Below are 27618 nucleotides of genomic sequence, written 5' to 3'. Positions count from 1 at the left end.
AAGGCCGTTGCCCGCCGCCTTCCAAAGTTCCAGCCTCGCCGGCCTCCGTAGGCGGCAAGGGTTTCTGGAGCCAAGGGTGCAGAAGTGTAAGTATTTCGTGTATTTAAGCGCAACTTTTTGGAACTTCGGGTGCTTCCGGAGGAAAGCAGGTAACTGCAGGTACTGGCTCTTGAAGCGAGCGAGCCGCGCGTGCACGTGCGGCCGTGGGGTCCCGCGGGGTCCCCGAGGGCAGCGCCGGGCGGAGGTGCTGGAAAGGAACCCCTTGGCAGTCAGTGCTTTGGGGGGCACATCCGGGGTGAGCGTCTTGGTACCGCCGTCCGGGTCCCGGCTCTTTGCGCATCTCTGTGCTTGTCGGGGTGTGGGGTGCTCACGGCGAGGGCAGTGCCCGGATGGGGTGCAGGATGTCGTGGGTGGCCGGACCCGAGGGATGGACCTCGTAGAGGGGGTGTGGTCCAGGGTCTGCAATAGGGAGGGCAGGAGGGGCGTCTGGCTGTGGTCCCAGAAACCCAGGTCCCCCCTGCCCCCCCCAGGGATCTCAGCTGCTGAGACTGCAGGCAATATACGCCTGGCACAGTAGTTCCGAAGCTGTGGTTTAGATAATCCTGTGATTTGTCTAATAGTTCAGTCATTGGCCAACTACCCCCGGAGGGCACCATCCAGCTCGACACCCTAGGCTTATTTTTGTTTTTATTTTTTTAAAATCATTTTCTTGGGGGCTCATACAACGCTTTTTCACAATCCATTCATACATCAATTGTATAAAGCACATTTGTACATTCATTTCCCTCATCATTCTCAAAACATTTGCTCTCCACTTCAGCCCCTGGCATCAGCTCCTCTTTTATCCCCCTCCCTACCCACTCCCCCTGGACCCTTGATAATTTATAAATTATTATTTTGTCATGTCTTGCACTGTCCGACGTCTCCTTTCACCCACTTTTCTGTGGTCTGTCCCCCAGGGAGGAGGTCACATGTAATCTGTTCCCCTTTTCTGCCCCACCTTCCCTCCACCCACTCTCACCACTGGTCCAGAATTCCCTGTGTTTCCAGTTCCTATCTGTACCAGTGTACAACGTCCTCCGGAAGGAATCCTAGCTAATGAAACGGGATGTGCCTAAATTGTTAGGTGGAAAACTGTTTTTGGACAGATGCTGGTGTTGTGTTGTAATTTTGGGGGGTGGGGTTTTTTTTGTCTCATTGATTATTCTGAGGACTACTGTCCTCATGAGATGCCTGTTCTTCACTTTTGGGGGGACTCACTGATTTGGGGCTGCAAGGTGACCCCCAGAGGTGGGTTTCAGTTCCACTGTCAGAGGTAACTGAGGAGATCAGTCTGACGTGTCACGAGTCTCTTATCAACCAGTTTGTTTGCTCATTTTTACAATTTTGCATTTGGTTCGACATTTTCCTCCCATTCTGCCCAGGAGTTTTCCTTTTTTTTTTCTTTCTTACTTTTATTGGGGGCTTTTACATCTCCCATCAAAAGCCATACATTCATCAAGCACATTTGCGCATATACCGCCATCATCATTTTCAAAGCATTCTCTTCCTACTTGAGCCCCTGATGTCAGCTCCCCATTTCTTCGCCCCTCCCTCCCCTTCCTGCCCTCCCTCACAAACCTCTGATAAGTTATAGATTATTATTTTCATATCTTACATCGTCCTCCGTCACCTCTTACCCACTTTTCCATTGTTCGTCTCCCTGGGAGGGGGGTTATAGATTGATCCTTATGATCCATCCCCCCCTTGCTCCCCCCACCCTTCCCTAGTCCTCATGATATCTCAATTCACCTTGTTGGCCCTGAGGGGTTTATCTGTCCTGGGTTCCCTGTGTTTCGGGCTCTTATCCGTAGCAGTGTGTGCCCTTGATTTTTCTGTGGTCCCGATCAGAGCAGTAGTTGTTAGTGGTTGCTATGTCCCATGAAAGTTCGCTTTCTGAGATGGTCCTCATTTCTGAATGTAAATCACACAGCTGCCTTGGCTGTTTCTCAAAAATCTAAAAATGGAACTACCCCATGACCCAGTAATTCTACTCTGATGCCACTATATTCAATCCACACAAGCAGAGGGGTATTTCTGTCTGAGAGCACTAGATAACAGGACAGAACTCGGTAATGAGAAGTGGGGGTGTGGTCTCAAAAATTTCTACCCTTGATGACCTCATTTGAGGCGGAGATAAATAGCTCATTGGAGGCGGGACACACACTCACTCCCTGTGAGACATTCCCATTGACAAGACACATGGAGCTAAGCTGGAGCTCTGGAGCCAGAGAAGCCTCGTGGAGACCCCTGCCAGCGCTGAGATGCTTACACCGCCACTGGATCCACAAGCCCTTCCACCTGCTGGCCTGTGATCTTCCTGCATTCGGCGTCATTGCATGTGTTGTGTGAGTCTGAAGAGGACTTTATAGATTGGTATTGGACATCTGGGCTAATATCGGACTTATGCACTTGATCTGGACTGGGCTGGGATGTTTTCTCAGTATCCAACTGCTCTTGTATACAAAGCTCTTTCTTATACATATAGGAGGGTATCTCTGGATTTGTTTCTCTAGTCTAGAGAATGGTTCCTGGGGGGTACGGGTGGGGGAAGGGAGGGTACAAAGGGAAGCTGGTATCAAGGAGTTCAAGAAGGAAGAAGATGTTTGAAACTGACCGTGGTAGCCATTGTACAACACTGCGTGATGTCATTGAACTATGGGATGTTATGACATCTGTAAGAGCTCCCAATAAAAAAAAAACAGCACCCCCCCAAAAAAAAACATCTGCCTTGTGGAGTGCTTTTGGAATTGGTGATTGGCTGGAGGCAGGGGCTCCAAGTCACTGAAGAGAGCGGTCGGGAGTGCCTGGACCATCTTAGAGGATATCGGTAGTGCCAGCAACAGAACGTTGCTACAAACGCGGACTTTCCATGCGCTTCTGGTCAGGCTTTGAAAGAAAAGGATGACCAGGCGATTGGACAATGGGGTGAAGGGCAATGCTTTTCACTCCAGTGTTTGGTGGAAGGTAGGACCGGTAGGTGGTGAGTATTATGGATAGCTGGCTGATGAGATTTGGAAGCAAGATCATGGGGGCGGGCCTGTAGGACTGTTCCCTTGCTGCGCACAGTCACATGTGAGAGGCAGGGTGGTGCACTTAAAACATGAACGGTACAAAATGAAACAGGGTTTAAGGATTTTTGAAAGCGCTGTTGCTCATACAATGAAGGTGCACACAAACGAAGGGTGCTTTGTGCACTGCTTACTGTGGCTGTTGTACCGATAGTCCGTGTACCTCCTACCACATTGCTGGGTGAGGCTGTGCAAATGTGAGGGGCTTGTAACCCTCTCAGGCAGTGGTTTTCAACCTTCCGAATGCCGCGACCCTGTCATACAGTTCCTCATGTGGTGGTGACCCCCCAACCATAAAATTATTTTCATTGCTACTTCATCATTATAATTTTGCTACTGTTAAGAATCTGGTGACCTCTGTGAAAGGGTCGTTCAACCCCCAAAGGGGTCGAGACCCACAGGTTGAGAACTGCCGCACTAAAGGGATTGGCTAGCTTACTAATGTAAAATCAGGCTTCATGGTGTCCCCCAAATAAGGCATCTAGAACCCTAATGTGGGCATTGGTCAGTGCACTATGAGTCACTCTAGAACTGGAAATGGAAATCTCATTACCACCGAGAAAGAAGAGAAACAGGAGTGGGATGCGCCCTGGAACCTACAACCCCCGCACTGAACCTCCTCTATGAGTGTGTCAGCCTGGGTTGACTAGAGAAACAAAAGTCATAGACACTCATGTGTGTATAAGAAAGAGTTTTATATACAAGAGCAGCTGAATATTGAGAAACCATCCCAGATCAAGTCCATAAGTCCAATATTAGCCCATATGTCCGATATACCAATCTATAAAGTCCTCTTCAGACTCATGAAACACATGCAATGACGCCGAATGCAGGAAGATCACAGGCCAGTGGATGGGAAGTCTTGTGGATTCAGTGGCGGTGGAAGCATCTCAGCGCTGGCAGGGGTCTCCACGTGGTTCCTTCAGCCCCCAAGGCTGCATCAAGGTAGGTCTATGTGGCTTCTCCTCAGAAATGTCTCTCAGGAAAATTAAAATAAACAAACAAATAAATGTCTCTCAGTGAGTGAGCAGAGAGAGCGCGTCTCCCCACTCCAAGGAGGAAATCAAGGCGTTCTCAGAATTCTCAGAAGGCCATGCCCACACAGAGTCCTCATTGGCTGTGGCCTGATTGACAGGCTAGACTCCACCCCTTCCCCCTGAATCCTCAAATTGACACCAGAGTGTGCAACTACCACAGTGCGAGGCAGAGAGCGCTGGCACCCGCCACCCTCCCCCCATGGTGAAGCAGGTAAGAAGCAGCAGCAGGAGAGAAACTGCATCCTTAGCAGAACGGGTACAAGGCACAGCAGTGAACTTCTCAACCCTTGGAGCAAGACAACCGAATGCCTTCAGGAGGGAGGCTTCCTGGTGGGGGTGTGGGGAGGGGGTTGTTCATTGGTCGAGCTGAGAGACCTTTGGAACACTCCCCAAGCGTGGTGGGAGCCTGGCCAAGGGACCGAAGACTGAGGAGAGACATGCCTCCTCAGGTGGCCGAGCTGCTGGGAGCACTGTACCCTGAGCACTTCTGATTGTCACTTGGACGCTATTCCTGCCCTACTCAACCCCATACCTGGGGTATTCTGAGCCCCATGGGCCACAGCCACACATCCTTGAACACAGCGGAGAAGGAGAGGGCCGCGGGAGGTGCAGCTGCCCCAGAATTGGTCAGAAGGTTAGACTGTGGAGACACAGCTGACCGACCGCTGCCTCCTCCTGGGAATCCGCTTCCTGGCCTTGATGAAGTTGGAGGGCAGCCCCTCTCCCCACCTGCACACACAAACAGCACACACCATTCTCATCACGGGTGGCCGACGCGGAATTCGTTGGAATGGTTCCATACCCGTGGGACTTTGGAAAAGAACAAGGGGTGGTAAGTAACAGTTCTGAATCTTAGAAGGTTTCTTGGGCCGATGGTACCTGTAACGGACGAAAGGAGAGTGGGAGACGCCATGCTGCGGTAGAGGAGAGAAAAGTTTAACTGGAGTCGCCTGGGACACAAAGCCCAATTAACTGATAGGGACCAGGTTCTGTTGGCTCTGCCCAGCCAGACGCTTGAAGCTACATGCCTACACTGACTTTCTAACAGTTTCCTGAGCAGCGCAGAGGTCAGGCTGAGGGCCAGAAAGAAAAGTCCCTGTCATGGTGGCTGACAGGAGGCTGTCCTGATAGAAGAACTGTATCCTGAGCTTTTCTGTTCCTACATCGTAACCTGATGCTTTCTTTCTTAATAAACTTAAGTATGGCAATCGTCTGCGAGTTTAGGGTGGCCATGGCTTTGAATTAGTGCGCCCTGCAGAGAATTAGCAAATGCCGCTGGAAGAAGTGGTTGGTGTCAGAATTGGTTAAAAAAAAATTATTCCCCAGGATGTTCTCCCAAAATATATGCCAAACCCAAGGCACTGACAATAAATATATTCGCTCTCTCTGCACGGATCTGGCTGTAAAGTCATGGCTGTCCAGGAGGTGAGCAATTGCATGATTTTATCTTGTCTGGTGTCTCTTTAATTTTACCCCTCAGTGACACAACCTCGCTTGGACCCGTTCAATTGTGGAGGCTGGTCTCCCACAGGGAGGTGGAGGCATGTCTTCTTTCTGCCTTGTATGAACTGGTCTTAGGTTGTTGGTTTTGAATCTCCTCTCTTTGAAGTGAGAGGAGGTCAGATGCTTGGCCCACACCGTCTTTACAGGACACTCTCTGTCATTGAGGGGTTAAATTAAAGAGACATCGGACATGCAATTGCTCACCCCCTGGAGGGCCATGATGATCTCAGCAGCCAGGTCCGCTCAGAGAGAGCAAGGATATATTTCTAACCAAGCCTTACTGCATATACTCGAGTATGAGCCAACCCGAATTATCACCTAAGGCACCTAATTTTACCACAAAGACTGCATTAAAATAAATGTGCTGGAGACCCAGGGCCAGAAAGAGCAGCGTGGCAAGAATGGGTGCAAGACAGGGTAAAAAGAGGGTGGGCTTCCCACCACCACCAGGGTATTTTAAACCTCTGGTTGGGAGGCGTGGTTGAAGCTACTGGTTGACCCCATTGGCTGAATTAAGCCCACCTGGGTGATGTCAGAGACCTGGGCCACCCACCTGGCTTGGGGGCTGAATTGGAGCATGCCCAGTTCAGGTCTTCTCCTAGGTGCCTAATGGTCACCTGATTCCCCTCCAACCTCCTCTAGGGGGACTCGGCAAGCATACAGGCATCCCCTGTCCCTGTGTCTAGCCACCTAATAATTTCACATCAGGAAGGGAGCGTCAAGATTCACATCACACACACACACACACACAAACACACCGAAAAGAAAAAGATTCACAGCCCAAAGCTCAGCCTTGTGTGGCTGAGATCAGCTACACCTCCTGTTCCCAGCCTTTTTGCCAATTTGGACACGAGTCGCCCCTCCCACAGGGCACAATCCACGTCTCTGCCGGTGTCAGTGATTCGCTGCAATTGCCGCACAGAACTCACAGACTACTCGTCGCCGTTTGGGGCCTTCTTTAGGAAAGGAACAGGTTACAACTTGGGAACTCGGGACACAGTGCTTCGATCAGAATAGTCTATTTGCAGCTGTCCCCACAGGTAGGTCTCTCTCTGGTCCTCAGCTTCTTATGCCTTGGCACGGCGTCCCCCCTGCTTGGGCAAGTGTTACCAAGAAAGCTCATTAGCTCCTCCAGTAAGTCCCCAGGGCACACCCCTCTGTGAGTAAACCCAGGACCCCTGGCACTCTCTCACAGTTGGATGGCAAGTCTAGTTCAGTTGTAAGTAGCTGGAGGTTCTCCGCTGCACCAGCAAGCTGCTTGTCCAACGCTGCTCGGCTCTCCTCCTCTGTGGGTTGGCACACCCATTGTCCTTGTTGCCTTACTCTGTGGGCCAAGAAGCCCGCTGTGCCATCTTGCATCCATTTCTTGATTTTTCTGCAGCCTCGTCCTCCAATCATGTGCCAATCCCGGAGTTAGAGGTTTCGTCTCCTCCGTCTAGGAGGTTTTCACGGCAGGGCCCCAGGTCCAAAGAATGTGCTCTGGTCCTGTGAGGTGAGATGCCCTGGGTCTGCCTCTATGCTGTGTCGTTTTGAGCCTAGTGGGACTTCAAAACTTACCAATTTCCTCGTTAGGACTCCATATATATTATTTGCATGGCCCCACCCTCAGGAGGGTCTCACCTACCTTGTTTGCATAGTCCCAGCCGTTTATTTTGTGGACGTTACGAGACGCTTACAAGAAAAGGCTCTATATAAGCGACCCATTACACTACAATTCTGCAAAGAATTGGCAGCCCTACCTGTGGATAAGCCACATGACAAATGGGTTCAGTTTTGCAGGCCACAGAAGGTCTCTCATTGTCAGGAAACCAGCCTCCAACAACCGAAGGGTCAGGAGGTGAGGCGCAATTGTACGGTGATGACATATAAAGATGATAGTAAAGTCACAGAGGATAGGAAAGACAGGAGAGAATAAAGGAGGCAGGCATATTTTATGGTCACATGCTCACCCCAGCTACTCTGGATGGTCCACATGGAACCAGGAGAAGAGAGAGAGTCTTTACTATCTTGGGACATTTATAGGTAGCCATAAGACATGCATATTCAGTAGTTACATGCATCACAAGGTTGGGTGGTATCTACAGTAAGATCCCTGAGCTCACAGGTGAGGAAATCTCATACCTGCATTGGGGGAAGGTATGAGGGGGGCTGGATGACACGGCTGGAAGGGAGAAAAGGGTGTCTGCTTCTCTGGGGAGATAGAATCAACCATGTGCTCACTGTAAGGCAGCACAGCTGTTCAGGGGAGAGTCTGTGGGAATGCGATTTAAAGCAGGATCATGTACTTGGACTTTATTTCTAACTTACCAACATGGAGGCTTTCCTCCCATGGAATACTAGCTTTCAAGATTCCCTCTGTGATAAGTTAGGGCATAGAGTCCTTGTCCTATTTCCCTCCGTGTTAGTTTCCCACACCCATGGTGAGTCCCGAGAAATTTATCTGCAGTCTCACCCAGTCATTCAGTGGAATTTATAAGACCAGGACACACACACACACACAAATCAAAGTGATCCACTCACATGACAGACCTGAAGTTTTCACATGAAGGGAAGTCAGATCTAGGATGAGAAGAAAAATGACAGGTCACAGTCTTGCTAGAAACTTAACCCCAGGCCCAGCCGCAGCCCCCTCTTAGGTCCCTTGGCCTCCAGAGCACCTGCACTCAGACGCGACGACACTACACTCCAACACGGCAGTAAGCTGTGCTGCCTGGAAAGTGGGTGCCTCTCACCTCCATTTGTCAATAATCCCATGTCACACTTGGAGCACTGCTGAAAGCCCTCGGCAGGCCTCCTCCAAGAATCCTGTTCCAAGACCTTGACTTAAATTCATTTTCCCATTTGGGGCTTGTGGTGCCAAATCTGAGAACATCCAAGTCTACACCTGTTCTCGTCAGCAGCCATGGCAGAATCCGTTTGAAAGGCAAGCGGGGGATGACAGATTTTCATAACCCAAGGATGGCCTGTATCGCATTGTTTTGTCTCTTTCTAAGGTTTAAGGAGCCCTGGTGGCCCTGCAAGCGTCGAGGTGCTGCTCTACCAGCAGCGGTTCAAACCCACCAAGTGCTCTGTGGGAGAGAGATGAGGTTAAATGCATCTGTAAAGGTTTGCAGCCTTCGAAACTCTATATAGCTGTTTCCCAAAGCCCTGCCCCCTGGGAGAGCGGGGGCGGGAAGGGCAGGCACTAGGACCATCCAGTTAGGCTGCAAAAGCAGCTACCTATATTTATCCTAGAGGAGCCGTGGTGGTGGTGTGGTTACGAAAGGTCCACAGTTCGAAACCACCAGCCACTCTGTGGTAAGACAGGGCTTTCTACTCCCTTAGTTACCATCTCCTCGGAAATTCAACAGGGTCAGTTCTACCCTGTCTTTAGAGCACAGTGACTTGGCATCGACTCTGATGCCAGTGAGATATTTAATCCTGGTTTAAGGCCATACCACCCTGAACATGTCCATTCTCTTCTGATCTTGTGAGCTAAGCAGGGTCAGCCCTGTTGAGTACTTGGATGGGAGATACTCATCTTGGAGCGCCTGGTGGGATAATGGTTATGCATTGGCTGCTAACTGTAAGGTCAGCAGGTGGCTATGAGTCATCATTGACTCAATGGCCTTGAGTTTGGAGTGTTGGGCTACTGATCCTGGATTATGGGCTAAAGTACAAACGTTTTCAATTTGGTTGGGAGGTGGCGGGGGAGCGGCGACACTGTTGTTTTGTTTTCTGAAAAGGGGATTGCGGGTCACATAAGTTTGGGACTCTCTGCTACCAAAGGGTCACTGTGAGTCAGAATCGTTTCCATGACAGTGGGTCTTTAGAGTTGATATGTACATTTTGGTGGTTTTAAAGTTGAATGGAAAAAACACAACAATATGGTATGGCATCAGCAGCGTTATCTGACCTCTTCATCTGACTTCACAGGGGGGAGAAGATTCCAAGATCCACAGCCTCTGAAGGCCGCTTCTTTTGAGGGTGCAGTCACACGTTACCTGCACACTAAGAATGGTGTGGCCCAGATGGTGTCTGGCCACCTCCGACTTCACCAGGGGGAGAGAGACTCACCATCAGCGTCAGCTCAAGGCTGATTTCTATGAGGCAGAGGTCAGACACGCCTACCCCTCCCTCCCTCTCTTACCCATTCCGACACCAACTGCCCCTCTGTTGGCACTGCCTGCTCTGCTCTGTTCAAAAATCTGTTCCGACGGCGGCACAAATGCCCAGACAGCACTCACAGATGATGGGCTTCATTAGGGAAGCCACAGGCTACAAATAAGGATTAGAAATGACTCAGGATACAGTTCTTCAGTTGCTGCTATCCACAGGCATGCCTCTCTCTAGCCATTGGCCCCTGCCTTGCTCTGGGAAAGGGTTACAACGCTCGCTTTTAGCTTTGCCGATTACCACCTGAAGTACCTCCACCAAACAGTGGCCATTAAAAATGGTGTGGAGGGCATGTCTGACCTGCTCTGACTTGGCTCGGCTGAGAGAGAATCAAGCTCATCAGCAGCCCAAGGCCAGTTCCCGTGGGGTGGCGATCAGACATGCCTTCCTTCTTGAACCTCACCAATGTTGACATCAACTGCCTTTCCTGAACATGCTCCACTTCTCCCCTGGGGTTTCCGATCCATTGCAATGACCACAGAAAGCTCACAGGCAGTGCTGGCCATTTGGAGGGTAAGGAAGCTCACACGTTACAGGTCGAGATCAGCAATGCTCAGGATACAGTTCCTTCGTCAAGAGTGCTTCTTATTAGTCATGCCTCTCTCTGGTCCTCAGCCTCTCATATACGTAGCCCCTTGGCTTCCGCCCTGCTTGGGCACCATCACAAAATTATTTTAGTACCGCTGATAAATGGCCGAAGAGCGCTCTTCTCTGCTACCAACATCAGCCCAAAGACTTTTATCTCTAGCTCTGTGTGCCAGCAAACCTAGCCCCTCTGGTTAAGTGCCTGGAGGCAAACCACTCTGCAAATGAGTCTTTTGCCTGAAGGCACTCAGCTTTCCTCTCTCTCCAGCCAGGAAGCCCTCAGCACCATCGCAGGCTCTTAGTTTTTCTGCTGCCTCAACTCCACCACACCTCCCTCTGTCCTCTGGTGTCATGTTCTGTTTCCTAGTTCAAACCTCAGCTCTTAGGTGTCTCAGGGCCACAGGCCATGCTGCACCCCTGGCTCTTCTTCATGGCAGTGAGATCCCTGTTCCTGCTTCTGAAATGGCTCGTTTTTGCACCAAGGGGGATGGAAAAACTCACCAATCCCCATGTTAGAGTATCATACATCCTCGCTACCTGGAAATATCCACAAATCTAGCTCCACCAACTTCTTGGAGGAACCCCATGCCAGCAAGCTGATATTGAAATCTGTTTTTAGGCCCAAGTGGATTTTGTATGTCGTGAGGTAGGGATCCAGTTTCCTCCTCTTCCTCTTCTATCTTCTTCTGCTGCTGCTGCTTCTGCTTCCACTTATATTTCTAATTGTACAAGCACCACTCTCTTAAAGTCATCTATTACCCATTATCTCCTCAAGTTCTGAATCATGTCTTAATGCCTGCAGGTGTATGATGTTCTGATGTGGGGGTAGCCAGCCCCCCATATATAATCATGGGTTCGATCAGCGCAATTGAACGGTTGAGACACATAAAGATCATAGTAAAGGCCTAGGGAAATGGGAGAGATGGGAGAGAGAGAGTAAAATAATCAGACATATCTCCTGGTAGCATGCTCACCTCAGCTCCTCTTGGGGTTATACATGGAGGTAAGGGACGAGAGGGTAGGAGAGAGTTCTCCTGAGGTTTTATTTGTAAGTACAGATTATATCTCTTTGGGGGCATGCAAGCCCTCTGATTACAGATAACAATGCACATCATGAGAAGGGGTTGTAACAAAGGCAATACAAGCAATAGGAGGCGGATGACCTAGGGGTGTACACGCAATAGTTCAGGGAGGGAATAGGAGTACATGGGTGGCAAGATGGATGGACCCTCAACTCAATATAGTAGCCTAAATTTAGACATCATTGAGTGGTCCCGGGCTTGCCTTTGGGCATTCCTTGGAGGGAACAATATCAGCAGGGAGTGGGCCCTACTTAGGGTGAGTCAGACTATACAGTCTGGTTGCTCTAGAGACCCTTAAGGAGAATATCCTCTGACCTACTCTCATTGACCGCCTAGTGTACAGTCATTTACCATGTGTAGCAAGCAGTGTCTTGGGTTTGGCATATATTTGGGCGAGAAAACTTGGGAGAAATCTTTCTGTTTCCCACATTCTGAGATACCAAATAAGGGGCAGCTGAAAATAAGGAGGGCTTTTGGTTAAGGAGGGTGCTCGGAGCAGTGACAGTCTCTGGGCCATGAGAGGAATGGTCCACTCACACTGAATCCCCCTTCAACCCACAGGTCCTGAAACCTCGGCAGCCAGAGAGTCATTCGAAGGAAAGAAGAAGAGGTTGTGGAATCTGGAGAGTGTCACTCTGGGGACATGCGTCCCAGGGCACTGGAATTTCTGAACAGAACTTAGATTGGATCTGGTGAACCCAGACACAGAGCATCCCAGTTGCTGATAGTGTCCCAAGCGCACACGGAGATGCTCAAGACTCAGGTGACTGGTGTTTGTTTTGTGTCTTCTCTTGTTTCCTAATGGATGTGTAGAGGCCTCTGAAACACCAGTTCGGTCCAGCCGAGAAGTAAACATTTGAAATACTAAAAGCCGTGAAGGAATAAATAGTGACTGCAATGGCAGGCAATGTAGGACCAGAATGTGGGGTACCAGTCCCCACAGTCGAATAGGGCCAAGGGGTGGTTGTGTCATGGAGGGGTCAAATTAAAGAGACATCAGACAAGACAAAACATGCTAGTCCTCACCTCCAGGACTGTCATGACCTCAAGAGCCAGATCTGCACAGAGAGAGGATGTATTTCCAACCAAGGTTTATATACAGTAAGGCGGCGTGCCAGTCTCCCTAATTACAGGTAGGAAAGGGTTGTCCAATAGGACTACGCAAGACAGGAAGGCATACACTGATAAATGGCCAAAGAGCGCTCTTCTCTGCTACCAACATCAGCCCAAAGACTTTTATCTCTAGCTCTGTGTGCCAGCAAACCTAGCCCCTCTGGTTAAGTGCCTGGAGGTAAACCACTCTGCAAATGAGTCTTTTGCCTGAAGGCACTCAGCTTTCCTCTCTCTCCAGCCAGGAAGCCCTCAGCACCATCGCAGGCTCTTAGTTTTTCTGCTGCCTCAACTCCACCACACCTCCCTCTATCCTCTGATGTCATGTTCTGTTTCCATAACAAGACAGGCGGGTTCTAGAGTCAAGATGGCAGCCTAACCTTGGTCGTCCCTGAGTTGGCTTGACCAGAGGCATCTTTGGGCTCTCCTTCAGGGGAACCATCCATCATCCTTATCAGCAGGAGTGGGTTCTACTTAGGGTGGGACAGACTCTAGGCTCTGATCACTCCTCCTGTAACCTCACAAGGTGGAGAGAGACTTTGTCCGCAGCCTCATCCCAAGGCTGATTCCTGTCAACCCATTTCTGACCTCTGACACGTTAACTCGTGTGTTAGTCTGGGTAGACTAGAGGAACAAATTTATAGACCCTCGTGTGTCTAAGAAAGAGTTTTATATCCAAGAGCAATGTGAATCTTGAGAAAACATCCCAGCCCAGTCCAGATCAAGTCCATAAGTCTGATAATAGCCCATATGTCCGATACCAATCTACAAAGTTCTCTTCAGACTCACACAGTACATGCAATGAAGCCGAATGCAGGAAGATCGCAGGCCAGTGGGCGGAAAGTCTTGTGGATCCAGTGGCAGTGGACGCATCTCCACGCTGGTGTGGGTCTCCATGTGGCTTCACCAGCTCCAGGGCTCTAGTGTAACTCCATGTGTCTTGTCATCAGGAATGCAAAGCAGAGTGTGCCTGTTCTGCTTCCAGTGAGCTATTTATCTCTGTAGCATCTCCAAATGGGTCATCAACCAGCAACCTCAGGCTAACCTCCACCCCTTCACGCTGAATAGTCTCAAGTTGGCATCAGATTATGTAATGATCACATCGTATTTGCCCTTTCTTGACTTTCTGTAGTTTGTAACCTTGAAAGCATTAAAGGTCTTAATAGGAGCCTGCTGCAGGGCTTGAAATAGCTGGTCAGCCAAGGGCTAAATGGAGGTCCAATATATCTTCTTCCTCTAACCCAGCGGTTCTCAGCCTGTGGGTCACAACCCCTTTTGGGGTCGTACAACCCTTTCACAGGGGTCGCCCGATTCATCACAGTAGCAAAATGACAGTGATGAAGTAGCAACGAAAATAATTTTATGGTTGGGGGGGGGGGGGTCACCACCACATGAGGAACTGTCTGAAAGGGTCACAGAACCCCTGATCTCTTCACTACTGCATTCCCCGCTCCCCCCGCCCCTTCCACTTAAACAGAGGCAGGTAGTTACCATAGGAAACATACCGGGCTGTCTGCTTGCTGACTCCCTTGGACTTTCAGTCCTAGGAGGGGGTTTTCTCTGATGGACACAGACTTTTCCTGCCCGGATGCATCTAGACAAAGTGCTTGCTCAAACATTTAAAAAGCAAGCAGCCTTTTCTTTCTTTCTTTCTCTCTTTCTTTCTTCCTTCCTTCTTTCTTTTCTTCTTCTTCTTCTTTCTTCATCTTCTTTCTTCATCTTCTCCTTCTCCTTCTTCTTCTGTTTTCTGTCAGGCCTGCCCATCTCATGTCCAGTCCTTGTTCTCTCAGCTGCCTGGGTGGGACTCAGGTTTCCACTTCAGCTCCTAACTCTGCATCTGGCTTAACAGAAAGCCTGCTGCTTCTGGGCCATTCCTAACTCCCCTTCTGTCGTAGCCAGTCAAGTACAGGCTGAAGAATGGCTTACAAGCTCTCTGCCAACACGCTAATCATTGATTTCATCACACATCGTGACACTGCACCTCGGGTACCTGGAGCTAGTCATCAGAAGAACGCGCCGGCCGTGAACAGCAGGTGAGGCATATTTTGTTCAGGAGGTCACACTGAGCGGCTTCCCTTTACTTAGGAGGCGGCACCGGAGCCTTCCCAGGCTGGTTTATAGATCACCAGTCAGCAAAAGATGGATCGTGCCAACACATTACAAAACTTGAAAGCACGGTAGATACGCGATTAGACAATGGAGCTGCTTCCTGCGCCTGCACAGCATCCCTCCTCGGCTCCCCCTAATCATCTTCCTGCGGAAGGCTCCACTCTTGACCGCAGCCCATCCAGACGATCACTCTGAACTAAGAATCAGCAAAGGCTTAACTCTTCAAGGGGAACTCCTTCATTTTTATTTTTAAATCATTTTATTGGGGCCTCGTACAACTCATCACCATCCATCCATCCATCCATCCATCCATCCATCCATCCATCCATCCATCCATTGTGTCAAGCACATTTGTACATTCATTGCCATCATTCTCAAAACATTTTCTTGCTACTTGAGCCCTTGGTAACAGCTCCTCATTTTTCCCCTTCCTCCCCCACCTCCCTTCTTCTTGAACCCTTGATAATTTATAAATTATTATTTTTTCATGTCTTACACTGTCTGATGACTCCCTTCACTCAATTTTCTGTTGTCCATCCCCGAGGGAGGGGGTTATATGTAGATCATTGTGATCACTTCCTCCTTTCTCCCCCCACCTTTCCCTACCCTCCTGGTATCGCTACTCTCGTTATTGGTCCTGAGGAGTTTATCAGGGAACTCCTTCTTATACTTTTTTTTTCTAATGAGTTTAATATACTTTATTTTGAAAGTACGCGGTTTTAAATTGGTTCAATGGTTTCCAAGCCGAAGGGACACAGCCAACCACTCTCAGTCCCATTTCTGATGAAGGATGACTCTCATGTGGCAAATACATTCACATGTCTGGCAATGTAAAAAGATGATCTTTTAAGAGTTTCTATCACGCACAGTTTAAAATCATGAGATGCTGATGGTTGGACTCTAATGAATGTCTCCTATGCCGCACCATAGTGTGGTTCACAGTTTGTCCATGATTTTCGCATGCCCAGAGCACAGCTCAGGCAGCGTCGCCCTGAGAACAGCATCAAAAGCAGAGGGAGCAGAATCAGGACCCAAGGGGCCCTGAGATGCCAGGCTCACCGCCCCTCCCCCCCCTCACTCCTTTGCATTCCCCTCAGAATGAAAGCTATGACAAGATTCTGGGCGTCTTCTGGGCCTTTCACACTTAAGAGATTCATTGTACCTGATTTCAACGGGCGCCATGGTGATCAGGCTGCGGACTCCCAGAGGCAGCTGCTGTCCACCCCACCATGAACAGACGGCTGCTCTGCCCGGGGTCTGCTGAACGACAAAGGACGTGGACAGTCCTCACAAGCAATGTTCCCCATGTTCTCCTTGAGGGTGAGCTCAGAGACAAACACAGGGTGTCCCGTGTCACACGTCCCAGGTGTGCTTCCCTTTCTGGGCGACGACTTCAGAGCCAGCAACGAGGCAGAGAGGCCACGCTGGGCGGCAGCATTTGGCCCAAGCTCCCCGTGCTTTGCTCTCCTCCTGTTTCCACTCCTTATCTTAATGGCCCACGAACACCAAGTTCCAAGGCTAAAGCAGCCATTTGTAAAGGGGGGTTGGGGTGGGGGGTGGGGAGCAGATGCCTCTTCAAGCCACAGGGGTTAAACTTAAACCCATCTAAATTGTTTCCCCTCTTGCTCACGTTTACATTGCAGGCGGAGCAGTCACTGAAGGTGGAGATTGTATCACTTTTCCCACACCCCCGTGGGCCTCTTTCACAATTCCATGTAGGAGAAGCATTCTGTGTCCATAAAGCAGTAACATAAGCACACCACCCTTAACCTTTTAATCACACCCACATTGAATCTTTTCTCCACCCTCGACTGTGTCTCCATTTGTGTGCATGGGACCTTGGGCCCGTAGCAGGTTGGATTCAGTAGACCCTGGCCCTCTACAAACCGTGTATTGCTTAATCAACTTGACTTTTCCCCCTAGGCAACTCCAGCAACAGCATTTTGTTTCCTCTCAGTTGCAGCATAACATCCCCCCCCCCTCTTTTTTTTCATATCATTTTTTACACTTCTTCAAATAATGGCATTCTAGGTAACCATAATCAAATTAGCCAACAAACGTTTCCCTTCCCACGCCCCTCATTCTTTCTCTTACAGAATCCCAGGCTTCCATTGAGTATGCAGCCTCTGGAAGGACTCTCACAATCGTCACAATTATGGAGTCTTGCTGGCCCATGGAGCTGGCGCTGAGTGCCGTCAGCCTGAGATTTATGGTGGAGCAGTGTAGGGAGCAGAACAGTTGTTTCCCAGGTTGTCCCCCCCCCCCCCCCCCGATAACATATGCCTAACCTATGGTGCTCTTTGCCAACACATGGCATCAGACTATACATTTGGAGGTCAACTACTTGAAGGTATCTGCCTGAAGGTTATCAGTCATCTAGAGCAATCAGACCCCATAGTCTGCCCCATCCTAAATAGAGCCCACTACCTTCTGATAAGGATTAAGATTGTTCCCCTGAAGGAGAGCTCAAATATGCCTAAGGTCAAGCCAACTCAGGGACGACCAAGGTTAGGCCATCTTGACTCTAGAGCCCGCCCGTCTTGTTCCGTGTATGCCTTCCTGTCACATGTATGCCTATTGTACAACCCCTTCCTGTTATGCACGTGCTTACCTGTAATTAGAGGGCTTGCATGCCTCCTGAGTGTATATAAGCCTTGGTTGGAAATATATCCCCTCTCTGCGCAAATCTGCCTGCTGAAGCCATGGCCGTCCCGGAGGCGAGCACTCTCACACTTTGTCTTGTCTGATGTCTCTTTAAATTTACCCCTCAGTGACACAACCGCCCCTTGGACCCTTCGATTATGGGGGCTGGTGCTCCACAGAGTAGTGGGTTAGGCCTAGTTGACTAGAGAAATAAAGCTAGGGACACTCATGTATAAGAAAGAGCTTTATATCAAAGAGTAATTATATATCAAGAAAACATTCCAGCTCAGTCCAGATCAAGTTCATATATTGAAGACTAGTCCCTAGATTCCTCTTCAGACTCACACAGCCCATGCAAAGATGCCAGTGCAGGAAGATCGCAGGCCAGTAGGTGAAAAGTCTTGGGGAACCACTGGCGGTGGAAGCATCTCAGCACAGTGTGGGTCTCCACGTGGAGCTCTCTGGGTGCCACCCCTCAACAGGAAGGTGAAGCAAATAGAGAGTGTGGCCCACCTCCAGGGAGAAAGAGGAAGTTCCCAGAATCCTTATGAGAAGGCCATGCCCACAAGGAGGCATCATTAGGCTGTGACCTGACTGACAGGCTAGACTCCGCCCCTGTGCTTATTTATCAAGTTGACATGAAATGATGTAACCACCACAAGCAGCATGCTCTTCGGGCATTTATTGGCAGCCTAAGAGAGCTTTGTGACATTGCCCAAAGAGGGCAGAGGCTTGGCTAAGGGCCTGAGAGCCAGAGAGAGGTCTGCCTGCAGATACAGCAGAGAAAACTGTCCTGGATGAACAACTGTATCCTGAGTCCTTCTCACATGAATTTCCATCTGTTAGCTTCCCTAGTAAACCCCAACATGGTGAGTATTGTTTGTGGCGTCTGTGTGGGCATTGCAATGAATTATATAACCCAAATCGAATCCCCACGCAGAAGAGCGTGGGGAAAGCAGAGTGCCGTGGGAGAAATTGTTGGTGTCGGAATCAGGTTCAGAAGGATGGAGGGTGGAAGCACTTGGTGGCCCTGCTTCGTAGCAGTCGGCCTCGGGAGCTGGAGGGGGTCAGAGGTGGCACGGATGCTGTTTCCCCTGCTGCTAACGAGTCTGTTACTTATTGACATATGTGTTTTCTGTTCTACGTACGCCTGTTTGCCCTTAGGTATCAATATGGAGGTTTCTAACTTACAAAGATCATCTCACTGCTGAACACGAGAGGCATTTTGATTTCATGAGTGGGTGGGTTATGGAATGCACAAATTCTGAATAGTTTCTTACACTCTTGCTTTCTTTGATAATCTATCAAAAAACAACAACCACCTGAGATGTCTGCATGTGACAGCCTATAGAGCGGAAATGAACAAAACTGTTGTCCTCACATTCCGTCCGTGTCCTCAAATGGCAAATGTCTCAGTAACCATCCATGCCCCTGTTGATACAGCAATCACTGACATTCAATGATGTGGCTGTGAACTTCACCTGGGAGGAGTGGCAGCTGCTCGACCCTGATCAGAAGACCCTGTACCAGGATGTGATGTTGGAGACCTACAGCAACCTGGTGTCCATTGGTGAGGGGAGCCCTCTCGTCATTGACCTTCCCCTTCTCAGATGTTGAAGTCTTGCGTGTTTGCTCTAAAGGGGCAGCTTCTTAGTCTGCTCTCTGACTCTATAACTGGGTCTCTTCCTACTCCTGGCAGGAAGACCTTGAAAATGTATCGTTGAAATTATAATTCCCCACCCCAAAAGTCTGCCATCTTCGCCAACCAAAAGGCCATTTGTTTTATCTAAGAGTCTGTGATTTCCCACCAACAGGGCATCAAGTTAGGAAGCCAGACGCCCTCTGCAGGCTAGAACGAGGAGAACAGCCATGGGCTATCGTGCACAAAGGTGCTAGTGGAGTCTTCTCAGAGGAGCGAAGAAAAGGAGGTAAGTGGGGGAGGTTGGGGAAGTCATATTCCAGCGGGAGAAGGACTCATCTCTGTGAGGGGTGTCTGAGAAGATACAGACACAGGGGCAGGGTAAAAGGTAGCGAGGTTAATGGTGTGCCCGTGAGGAACCAGCTCCCGTCGTTACCATGTCTGTCATGACCTCTGTGGGTCCTACTCGTTTGCTGGTTGTCATCACCACCGTAAGGCCATGGTAGCATTGCTTCTATAAGCAGCACACGGACTGCCTCTGGTGAGTTCCATTGGGCATTTAGTGGAGTAGAAGGGAGGCTTCCCTTTCTGGGGTAGATTCTCACCGCGTATTGTATGCAGGCCACCAAACTAAACTGTCCTTGCGGGGTTAACCAGCTGAGTACCTGGGTCTTGTATCATCATTTTGCTTCAACCCCGTGTCAGCCCAGGTAGACTAGAGAAACAAATTCATAGACACTCCTATGTGTCTAAGAAAGAGCTTTCTATACAAGAGCAATTGAATATTGAGAAAACAGCCCAGCCCAGTCCAGATCAAGTCCGATATTTGCCCATATGTCTGATACCAATCTATAAATTCCACTTCAGACTCACGAAGGACATGCAGTGACACTGAATGGCTGAATGCAGGAGGATCGCAGGCCAGTGGGTGGGAAATCTTGTGGATCCAGTGGTGGCAGAGTCATCTCAGTGCTGGCAGGGGTCTCCACGTGGCTCCTTCAGCTCCAGAGCTCTAGCATAGCTCCATGTATCTTATCAGCAAGCATGCCTCTCAGGAAGGGAGCATGTGTCCAGCCTCCAGCAAGCTATTTATCTCCTTAGCACCTCCAAATGAGGTCATCAGGCTGTGGCCTGATTGACAGGCTAAACTCCACCCCTTCACTCTTAATCCTCTCAAATTGACAACAGATTATGAAACTACCACAAACCCACACATACCCTTCCATTCTGCAGCATTCAAAACTAGACACCTAAATCAGTCACTCTCCCAGTCCGCTTTAGCAAGGGTCCCTCAGGAAGTGGATACTGGTCTACAAATTGAAGCTATTGCTTTACCTTGCCCTGTAGTTTCAATAGTGTCTTGGTTTTTTTCATTCCTGTCTTAAACTCCTTTCTTGGTGACTAGGAGTCACTGGAGTTCTTGGGATTGTTCTGGCATGATTTTTCCTTTTCTCGTCAGTCCTTAGGCTAGAGGTTGCAGGTCTGAGCAGACAGGATCTGAACTTTGTTCAGTGCTACACTCTGACCCTCCGTCCGGTTTTCTAGGGATTGCAGGGAAAACTGAAGCCAAGTCCTTATCACGCCCTTTCCGTATGCATCCCACTAGCCAATGTTTCATGAGTTAGATAAACCAGCTCTAATTCCTGTCAGTAGTTTTTGTTCTGCGTAACTGATTATTACATAACAGTTAATTCAATCCACGGGTGATTTTTATCCCACCTGTAATCCAGCGATTTCTCATTCCTTAATCACCTTTCTCCCCAAATCACATATTCTAGCATGTCTGGGACCTTGTCGTATATCCCACCATTCCTTTTTTTTTTAATCCCACCATTCTGATATAGATTTTATGGTTAATTTATTTAATAGTGTGTTAGGTAGAGTTCTCTAGAGGAACAAAACCTGGACACTTGTGAATATATATATATATATATATATATATAGAGAGAGAGAGAGAGAGAGAGATATGTTGATATATATATATATAGTGAGAAGGAATACAACAACTAATTAGTCCACACAGCAGTACACAGGGTTCAGTTGAACTCACTTCCGTGGGACAGTTAATATACTGAAGGTACTTCAACTCATGCCAGCCACTGGTCCAAGATCAAGGAAGCAGACAGTGGTGCCTGCCCTCAGGCAAGACGAGCAGAGTCAGCTGTACGCAGCAGACATGGCAGGGTGGGGCGGCAACAGCAGGAAGATGAGAAGTGGAGAGGTAGCCGAGGCCAGTAGTATGGCAGTAAAGCAGGTCCCAAGGGAGCCTCAAGCTCTAGTGATGCACATGATTGAGACAAAGGACTAGCTCAGGCAGCAGCACTCCAATCACCAGGAAGAAAGAGAGGAGGCTGGCCTCCAATCAAGCTACAACTCGATTGACAGTCTAAACTCCGCCCACATGTTCTTAAGGGAGCCATGTTGGCACAGAAAGCCCATCACAGTCCATCCCTTGCCAATTGGCACAATTCTTTAGCCATATATACTTTCTAGACATTAATGAAACCATGCTTACAACCAAGATCAAATAGCTAGCATACATGCAAATGAAAACACACTGAACCTATTTGTATCTGGTATATTATATATGAACAAGGGAAAGATATTCAAGTACATATAAATGAGAAACACTAATAATTACAAGCCTTTGCAGCTGATCATGTGGTTGTAACTGATAGGTGGAACTACCTTCCTCCACTACCCATTCTGTATTCCCTTTGACCTCAGCCAGCACCTCAGCTGGCCATGGTTCTTTGCCAGGTGGGATGATGCAGACCTTCATTCCAGAGGGGTCTGGGTCAAGTAGCCTCAGCACAACACTGGTTTCTCTGAGATGGAGGTGAAAGATGTCCCAGATGTCCAACTTCTCACCGAACTCACAAACAGTCAAGGAAATGCCTCAGAAATTTCTGTTGGAAGGCAAGTCCCAAATGCATAGGTAAGGCGCCCGTCTGGAAGGTTATCCAGACCCACCTGGTGAGCCCAAATCTCAGGTCAGTGGACAGCCTGCTATCTGCTAACTCACAACGCCTCACAGGATGGGAATAACATCAGACGAGAATGAGCCAGATGCTCTCCCAAGAGCAAGAGAGAGAACCTTGTCAAAGCATTCGTATAATTGGATACAAACCACACTCTCAAGGGAATTCTTCTCACTTGAGCAAAAGAGGTGAACATCCATGTTAACCACTCATCCACCTGAACCATCGCATGTAGACCTCTTGATTCTATTGATGTCAATTCCCTGCTCCTGGATGCTGTCATTCTCGTCATTGCTTTTAGCCACCTCTGATGTCACAGCAATTTGTCTCCTGAGTCTACTGCATTCTCCGCACAAGAACATCAGATCCAAAGGGTTCAAAGGGTGTGGGCACTGTTAGCGGCTCCACGATCTGTCATAAATTCACTGAAGCTGCCTTGCCCCCTCTCTCTCTTCACTGTCTCCAGTGTTGTAGCTCTTGATTTGCATTGTAGCTCTTTTAATAGATTCCCTTTCTCTTGCCCACCTTGACCCACTACCCTCTCTGAAAACTGCTATTGGGTTGGCTACTTTTATAAGCCACTCAGTCTTCTTGGGTGGTTTATAGTCATGCTTTTTGCACACTAAACCAACCACTCTCCTGTAAGATTTTGGCCTAGTCAATTGTTTTTATCAGAAATATAAATCCAGGGCCAGAAAGGCTTTCGATAAGGATACAGCAGTGTACTGCAGCCACACAAAGAAGCCTATTGGAACACACTGTTGTTGGGTACCTTCGAGTCAGCTCTTGGTGGCAGCGCCTTTGTACAACAGAACAAACCACTGCCCATTTCTGTGCCATTCACACCATGTTTGAGCTCATTGCTGTAGCTGCTGGGTCAGTCCATCTCATTGAGATGACCCTGTGCTTTCCCTGGGATGCTGTCCTATGTATGTGCGGTTCCTCTCATTCCATGTCCAAACTTCAGGAGACAAAGTCTCACCATCCTCCTCTCTGACTATAGTGGAGGGGAAAAAAGATCATGGAAACTGGGGGGTCAGGAAGGGAGGGGGAAGTGAAGAGGTGATAACAAGGACTCAAGTAGAAAGAAAATGTTCTGAGAATGACGAAGGCAACATCTGTACAAATGTGCTTGAGACAATGGATGTGTGTATGGATTGTGAGAAGAGATGTACGAGCCCCAATAAAATGATTTAAAATCAACAACAAGAACAACAGAAGATAATGTAAACTTTCCACAAACTTTTATCGCCTCTTAGCATGCTCAGTATTCTTTGCCAGCGCCATAATTCAAAGACATCTGTTCTTTGGTTTTCCTTTTTCATTGGCTAGATCTCACATCCATATTAGGCAGATAAAAAAATTACCATAGCTTGGGCCAAGCACCTTAGTTCGCAAGGTGGGAATCTTTGTTGTATTTAACACTTTAAAAGAGGTCTCTTGTAACCGAGTCTCCCAGTGCTGTTGTATCATTTGACTTCTTGCCGGCTGTTCCCATGGGCTTTGACTGTGGACCCAGTAAAATAGAATTCTTGGTAACTTCAGCCTTTTCACCAAATGCCTAAATGTGAATGGTGTCCATCAGTAAGAATTTGGGGGACGAATGAATCTGTCCTACGCAAATGGGGATCAGGAAGTTTTGGTACCTCTCTCATCTGTGGGTCACAGTACATGTATTTAGTTAATTAATTATTTTAAACCATTTTATTGGGGGCTTATACAACTCATCACAATCCATACATAGGGCTCATGAAGGAGGGGAAGCAGGGAAGGAGGGGGAAAAAAAGAGGACCTGATGCAAAGGGCTTAAGTGGAGAGCAAATGCTTTGAAAATGATTAGGGCCAAGAATGTACAGATGTTCTTTATACAATTGACGTATGTATATGTATGGATTGTGATAAGAGTTGTATGAGCCCCTAATAAAATATTAAAAAACTAAGAACTCACTTTAATAAGACCATTCATATGTGCAAATGTACTTAATAAAATTGATGTATGGATTGCTATAAGAGCTGTAATAAAAGGAGTTATCAACAACAACAAAAAACAATCCATACATACATACATTGTGTCAAGCACATTTGAATATTTGTTGCCATCATCATTCTCAAAACACTTTCTACTTGAGCCCTTGGTATCAACTTTGCATTTTACCCCCTCCCTCCCTCACTCTCTTTCCCTAATGAACCCTTGATAATTTTTTTTTCATGTCTTACACTGTCCAATATCTCCCTTCACCCACCTTTCTGTTGTCCATCCCCCTGTGAAGGGGTTATATGTAGATCATTGTGATTGGTTCCCTTTTTCTCCCCCCACCTTTTCCTTACCCGTCTGGTATTGCTAACTCTCATTATTGGTCCTGAGGGGTTTATCTGTCCTGGATTCCCTGTGTTTCCAGTTCTTATCTGTACCAGGGTACATGCTGTGGTCTAGCTGGATTTGTAAGGTAGAATTAGGGTCATGATAGTAGGAGGGGGGAGGAAGTAGTAAAGAACTAGAGGAAAGCTGTATGTTTCATCCGTGCTATATTACACCCTGACTAGCTCGTCTCCTCCCCGTGACCCTTCTGTAAGGGGATGTCTAGTTGCTTACAGATGAGTTTTGGGTCCCCACTCAGCATTCCCCCTCATTCACAATGATATGATTTTTTTTGTTCTTTTATGCCTGATACCTGATCTTATTGACACCTCATGATCACACGCTAGTGTGCTTCTTCCACATGGGCTTTGTTGCTCCTCAGCTAGATGGCTTAGTTAATTATTTAGTTATTTATCTTCTCATGTTTTGCAGTGCCGGATTTAAAAAGAAGCCAAATCTGAACTTATTCATTATGCACTCTCTAACCTCGTTTCTAATCCTTATTCTTCACTTTCTTGGAGTGTTTGCATTATTTTGTTTTTGACAGCATGCAAGGGGAGGGCTTGCCTTGTTTTGGCACAAGTCATCACAATCTGTGTTAGTGATTGAGGATTATCGTTCTCACATGAATGGAAGTAGATATTTTAATTTATATTAATAAAAAGATGGACATGAAATGACACGGAAACAAAACCAGTATGCAAGGGATGATAAGCAGTGGTGTTTTATTGACACTCACATCACAAGGTTATTGTGAAAGATCCACCTTACATGAATGGACTTTAAAATATATTTTTAAAATGTCTCCATTACAACTGAGACGATGAAAGGACTTATTGTTATCTTTTTCCCCCTAGACATCCAGGAAGTGGGTGATTGTCTGCCTGGGCGCTCCCCAAAGGAAAGAAGGGTGGACAGGATGGGGCGATGCTATGAAGATAATGCATTGGCAAATACTGTTCATCAGGACAAAAACCTTCCTCCTTTGAAGGAAAATCATGGTATATTGGACTTATATGAAAGACCCGTGAAATCAAATTTAACTTTACCAGCAGGCCGTCAGAGAAGAATCAATGAAATGAAGAAGTCTGCTGAGCTTCCCAGAGGTGAAAAAGCCTCACAAGCCTTCCTTCCAGCTGGCCACGAGCAATGTTGCACTGAAGTTAAGTTCCCTGAGAGCCAGACTTCAAACAGCACTGAATCTCCATACATGAAGCACCAGAAAGCCCACAGAGTAGAGAATCTGCATGCAGGTAGTGAATGTGGGAAAATCTTCATGGAAAAGTCTTTCTTTGCGGCTCATGAGATCATGCGTGCTAGAGACAAACCCTATAGTTGCAGTCTGTGTGGGGAAGACTTCTTAAAAAACTTCAAGCTTCTTGAGCATCATCATACATTTCATAAAGGACAAAAACCGTACCAGTGTTCAGAATGTGGCAAAGCTTATCTCCATAAGCCGCAGCTCAGTGAACATCAGAAAACGCACATGGCAGAGAAGCCCTACATATGCCATGAATGTGGAAAAGGCTTCATCAGGAAGAGCCATCTCACTATTCATCATCGAATTCATACAGGAGAGAAACCCTACGTATGCAGTCATTGTGGGAAAGGCTTTATCAAGAAGACAGATCTCACTGTTCATCTGCGAACCCATACTGGAGAGAAGCCCTACATATGCAGTTATTGTGGAAAAGATTTCAACCACAAGGGTAGCCTCATTATTCATCAACGGACTCATACCGGAGAAAAACCCTACATATGCAGTGAATGCGGAAAAGGCTTCAAACATACCGGAAGTCTGGTTGTCCATCAGCGGACTCATACTGGAGAGAAACCCTACGTGTGTGGTGAATGTGGGAAACGCTTCAAACACAAGGGGAGTCTCATTATACATCAGCGAACTCATACTGGAGAGAGACCCTATCTATGCAGTGAATGTGGAAGAGGCTTCAACCAGAAGGGAAGTCTCATTATTCATCAGCGAACTCATACTGGGGAGAAGCCTTACGTATGCGGTGACTGTGGGAAAGGCTTCAGCCAGAAGTTATGCCTCGTAGCGCATCGGAGATTTCACACGGGCAAGACTCCCTTTTCATGCAGTGAATGTGGAAAATCTTATTCTCAACGGTCAAGCCTCAACACGCATCAGAAAGTCCACACGGGAGAGCCACCCTTTAAATGCAATCGATGTGAGAAAGCCTTCGAAAGGAAACGAGAGCTCGTTGCGCATCAGAGGTCTCACACAGGCGAGAAACCATATGGCTGCCGTGAGAGTGGGGAATCTTTTGTCTGTGCCTCTCCCTTTTACTCACCCAAGAGAAAACACAAAAGAGGGAACCATGTAGATTCAGCCACGGCGGACAACCTCTCCACAAGTCACAGATCATCACGCAGCAGTGCTCACGTGCAGGAGGAGATCCCTGTGAATGCGGCAGATATGCAAATGCCTTCGGTGGCAGCTCAGACATCAGTCAACACCAATGGGTTCCTTGCTGATAGGAATGTAGTCCTTCTGAGACAGCCTGCTGCTAGACATGACGCCTTGGAAGATAGCAGAGAAGATTCACAGGAGAGAAATCATAGGAGTGCAGCCAATCCAGCAGTGCCTATGAATGCCGTGAATGTGCTAGTACCTTCAGTGTCCAATTGCATCTTATTTTATGCCCCACAAAACCAGTAGGATCAATTCGGATACATTCGCTGGAAAAGATGGTTGAGCAGAGATTTCTACCTCATTGTATGCCTACAAAGTATATCCTGAATGAAATCATCGGAAGACAGCGATCGGGAAAGCCTGATACACACATCCTACGTAAACACATGCTTTCTTATTGAGAGGTCATCTTATGCTAACACAAATACATGTGAGTCAGCTGTTCCGTGGTGCCAGTTACACAGATGAAAGTTGGAGTTCATTTCTGTTGAGCGAATAAATACTGTAAAATTTTACACCAAAAAGGGCGTTGGTTTTGGAGATGTTGATTTGAATGTAGAACCACCTAGGAAGCGGTTGGTAAGTACAAAAATAGAATGGGGGCAGCATCTGACTCCTCTGACTTCACAAGGCGGACAGAGAAGTGTCACTGTTAGCATTAGCCCAATGCAGATTCTTTAGGAGGCAGAAGTCAGACCTGCCTCTTTCTTTGAACCATATTTTCCAAATCTGACACCAGTTGTCTCTCCCACGGCATGCTCCATTTTTCTACTGGGCTCAATAGTTCATTGCAGTGATAACTTGAACTTATAAAGAATACCACAATTATGGGGTTCGTTGGAGAAGTAATAGGTTATAATCTGGTATCAAA

The 27618-nt window shown here is 47.9% G+C and overlaps 1 protein-coding gene across 2 annotated transcripts; it reads left to right on the top strand.

Annotated features, from left to right (window-relative positions):
- On the top strand, window positions 1-27618 carry LOC142432359 (uncharacterized). Of its 2 annotated transcripts, XM_075537507.1 has the most exons (6): window positions 1-86; window positions 9566-9745; window positions 12034-12235; window positions 18778-18904; window positions 19149-19262; window positions 25171-27618. In XM_075537507.1, the coding sequence occupies exons 3-6, from the start codon at window positions 12221-12223 to the stop codon at window positions 26991-26993; spliced, it is 2079 nt and encodes a 692-aa protein (XP_075393622.1). In that variant the 5' UTR covers window positions 1-86; window positions 9566-9745; window positions 12034-12220; the 3' UTR covers window positions 26994-27618. The 2 variants fall into 2 exon arrangements, with proteins under 2 accessions (XP_075393622.1, XP_075393623.1); XM_075537508.1 differs by lacking the exon at window positions 9566-9745 and having other exon boundaries at window positions 23-86.

This window comes from Tenrec ecaudatus, chromosome 18, assembly GCF_050624435.1.
Source record: "Tenrec ecaudatus isolate mTenEca1 chromosome 18, mTenEca1.hap1, whole genome shotgun sequence".
In the NCBI taxonomy this organism is placed as follows: domain Eukaryota; kingdom Metazoa; phylum Chordata; class Mammalia; order Afrosoricida; family Tenrecidae; genus Tenrec; species Tenrec ecaudatus.
The sequence above is the reverse complement of the archived record's forward strand: the minus strand, read 5'-3'. Positions and strand labels throughout refer to the sequence as shown.

Excerpts from the sequence above, each read along its gene's own strand:
- LOC142432359 (XM_075537507.1), top strand. Across the intron at positions 18,905-19,148 it reads CAGCAACCTGGTGTCCATTG|GGCATCAAGTTAGGAAGCCA; the intron begins GTGAGGGGAGCC and ends TCCCACCAACAG. Across the intron at positions 19,263-25,170 it reads AGAGGAGCGAAGAAAAGGAG|ACATCCAGGAAGTGGGTGAT; the intron begins GTAAGTGGGGGA and ends TTTTCCCCCTAG.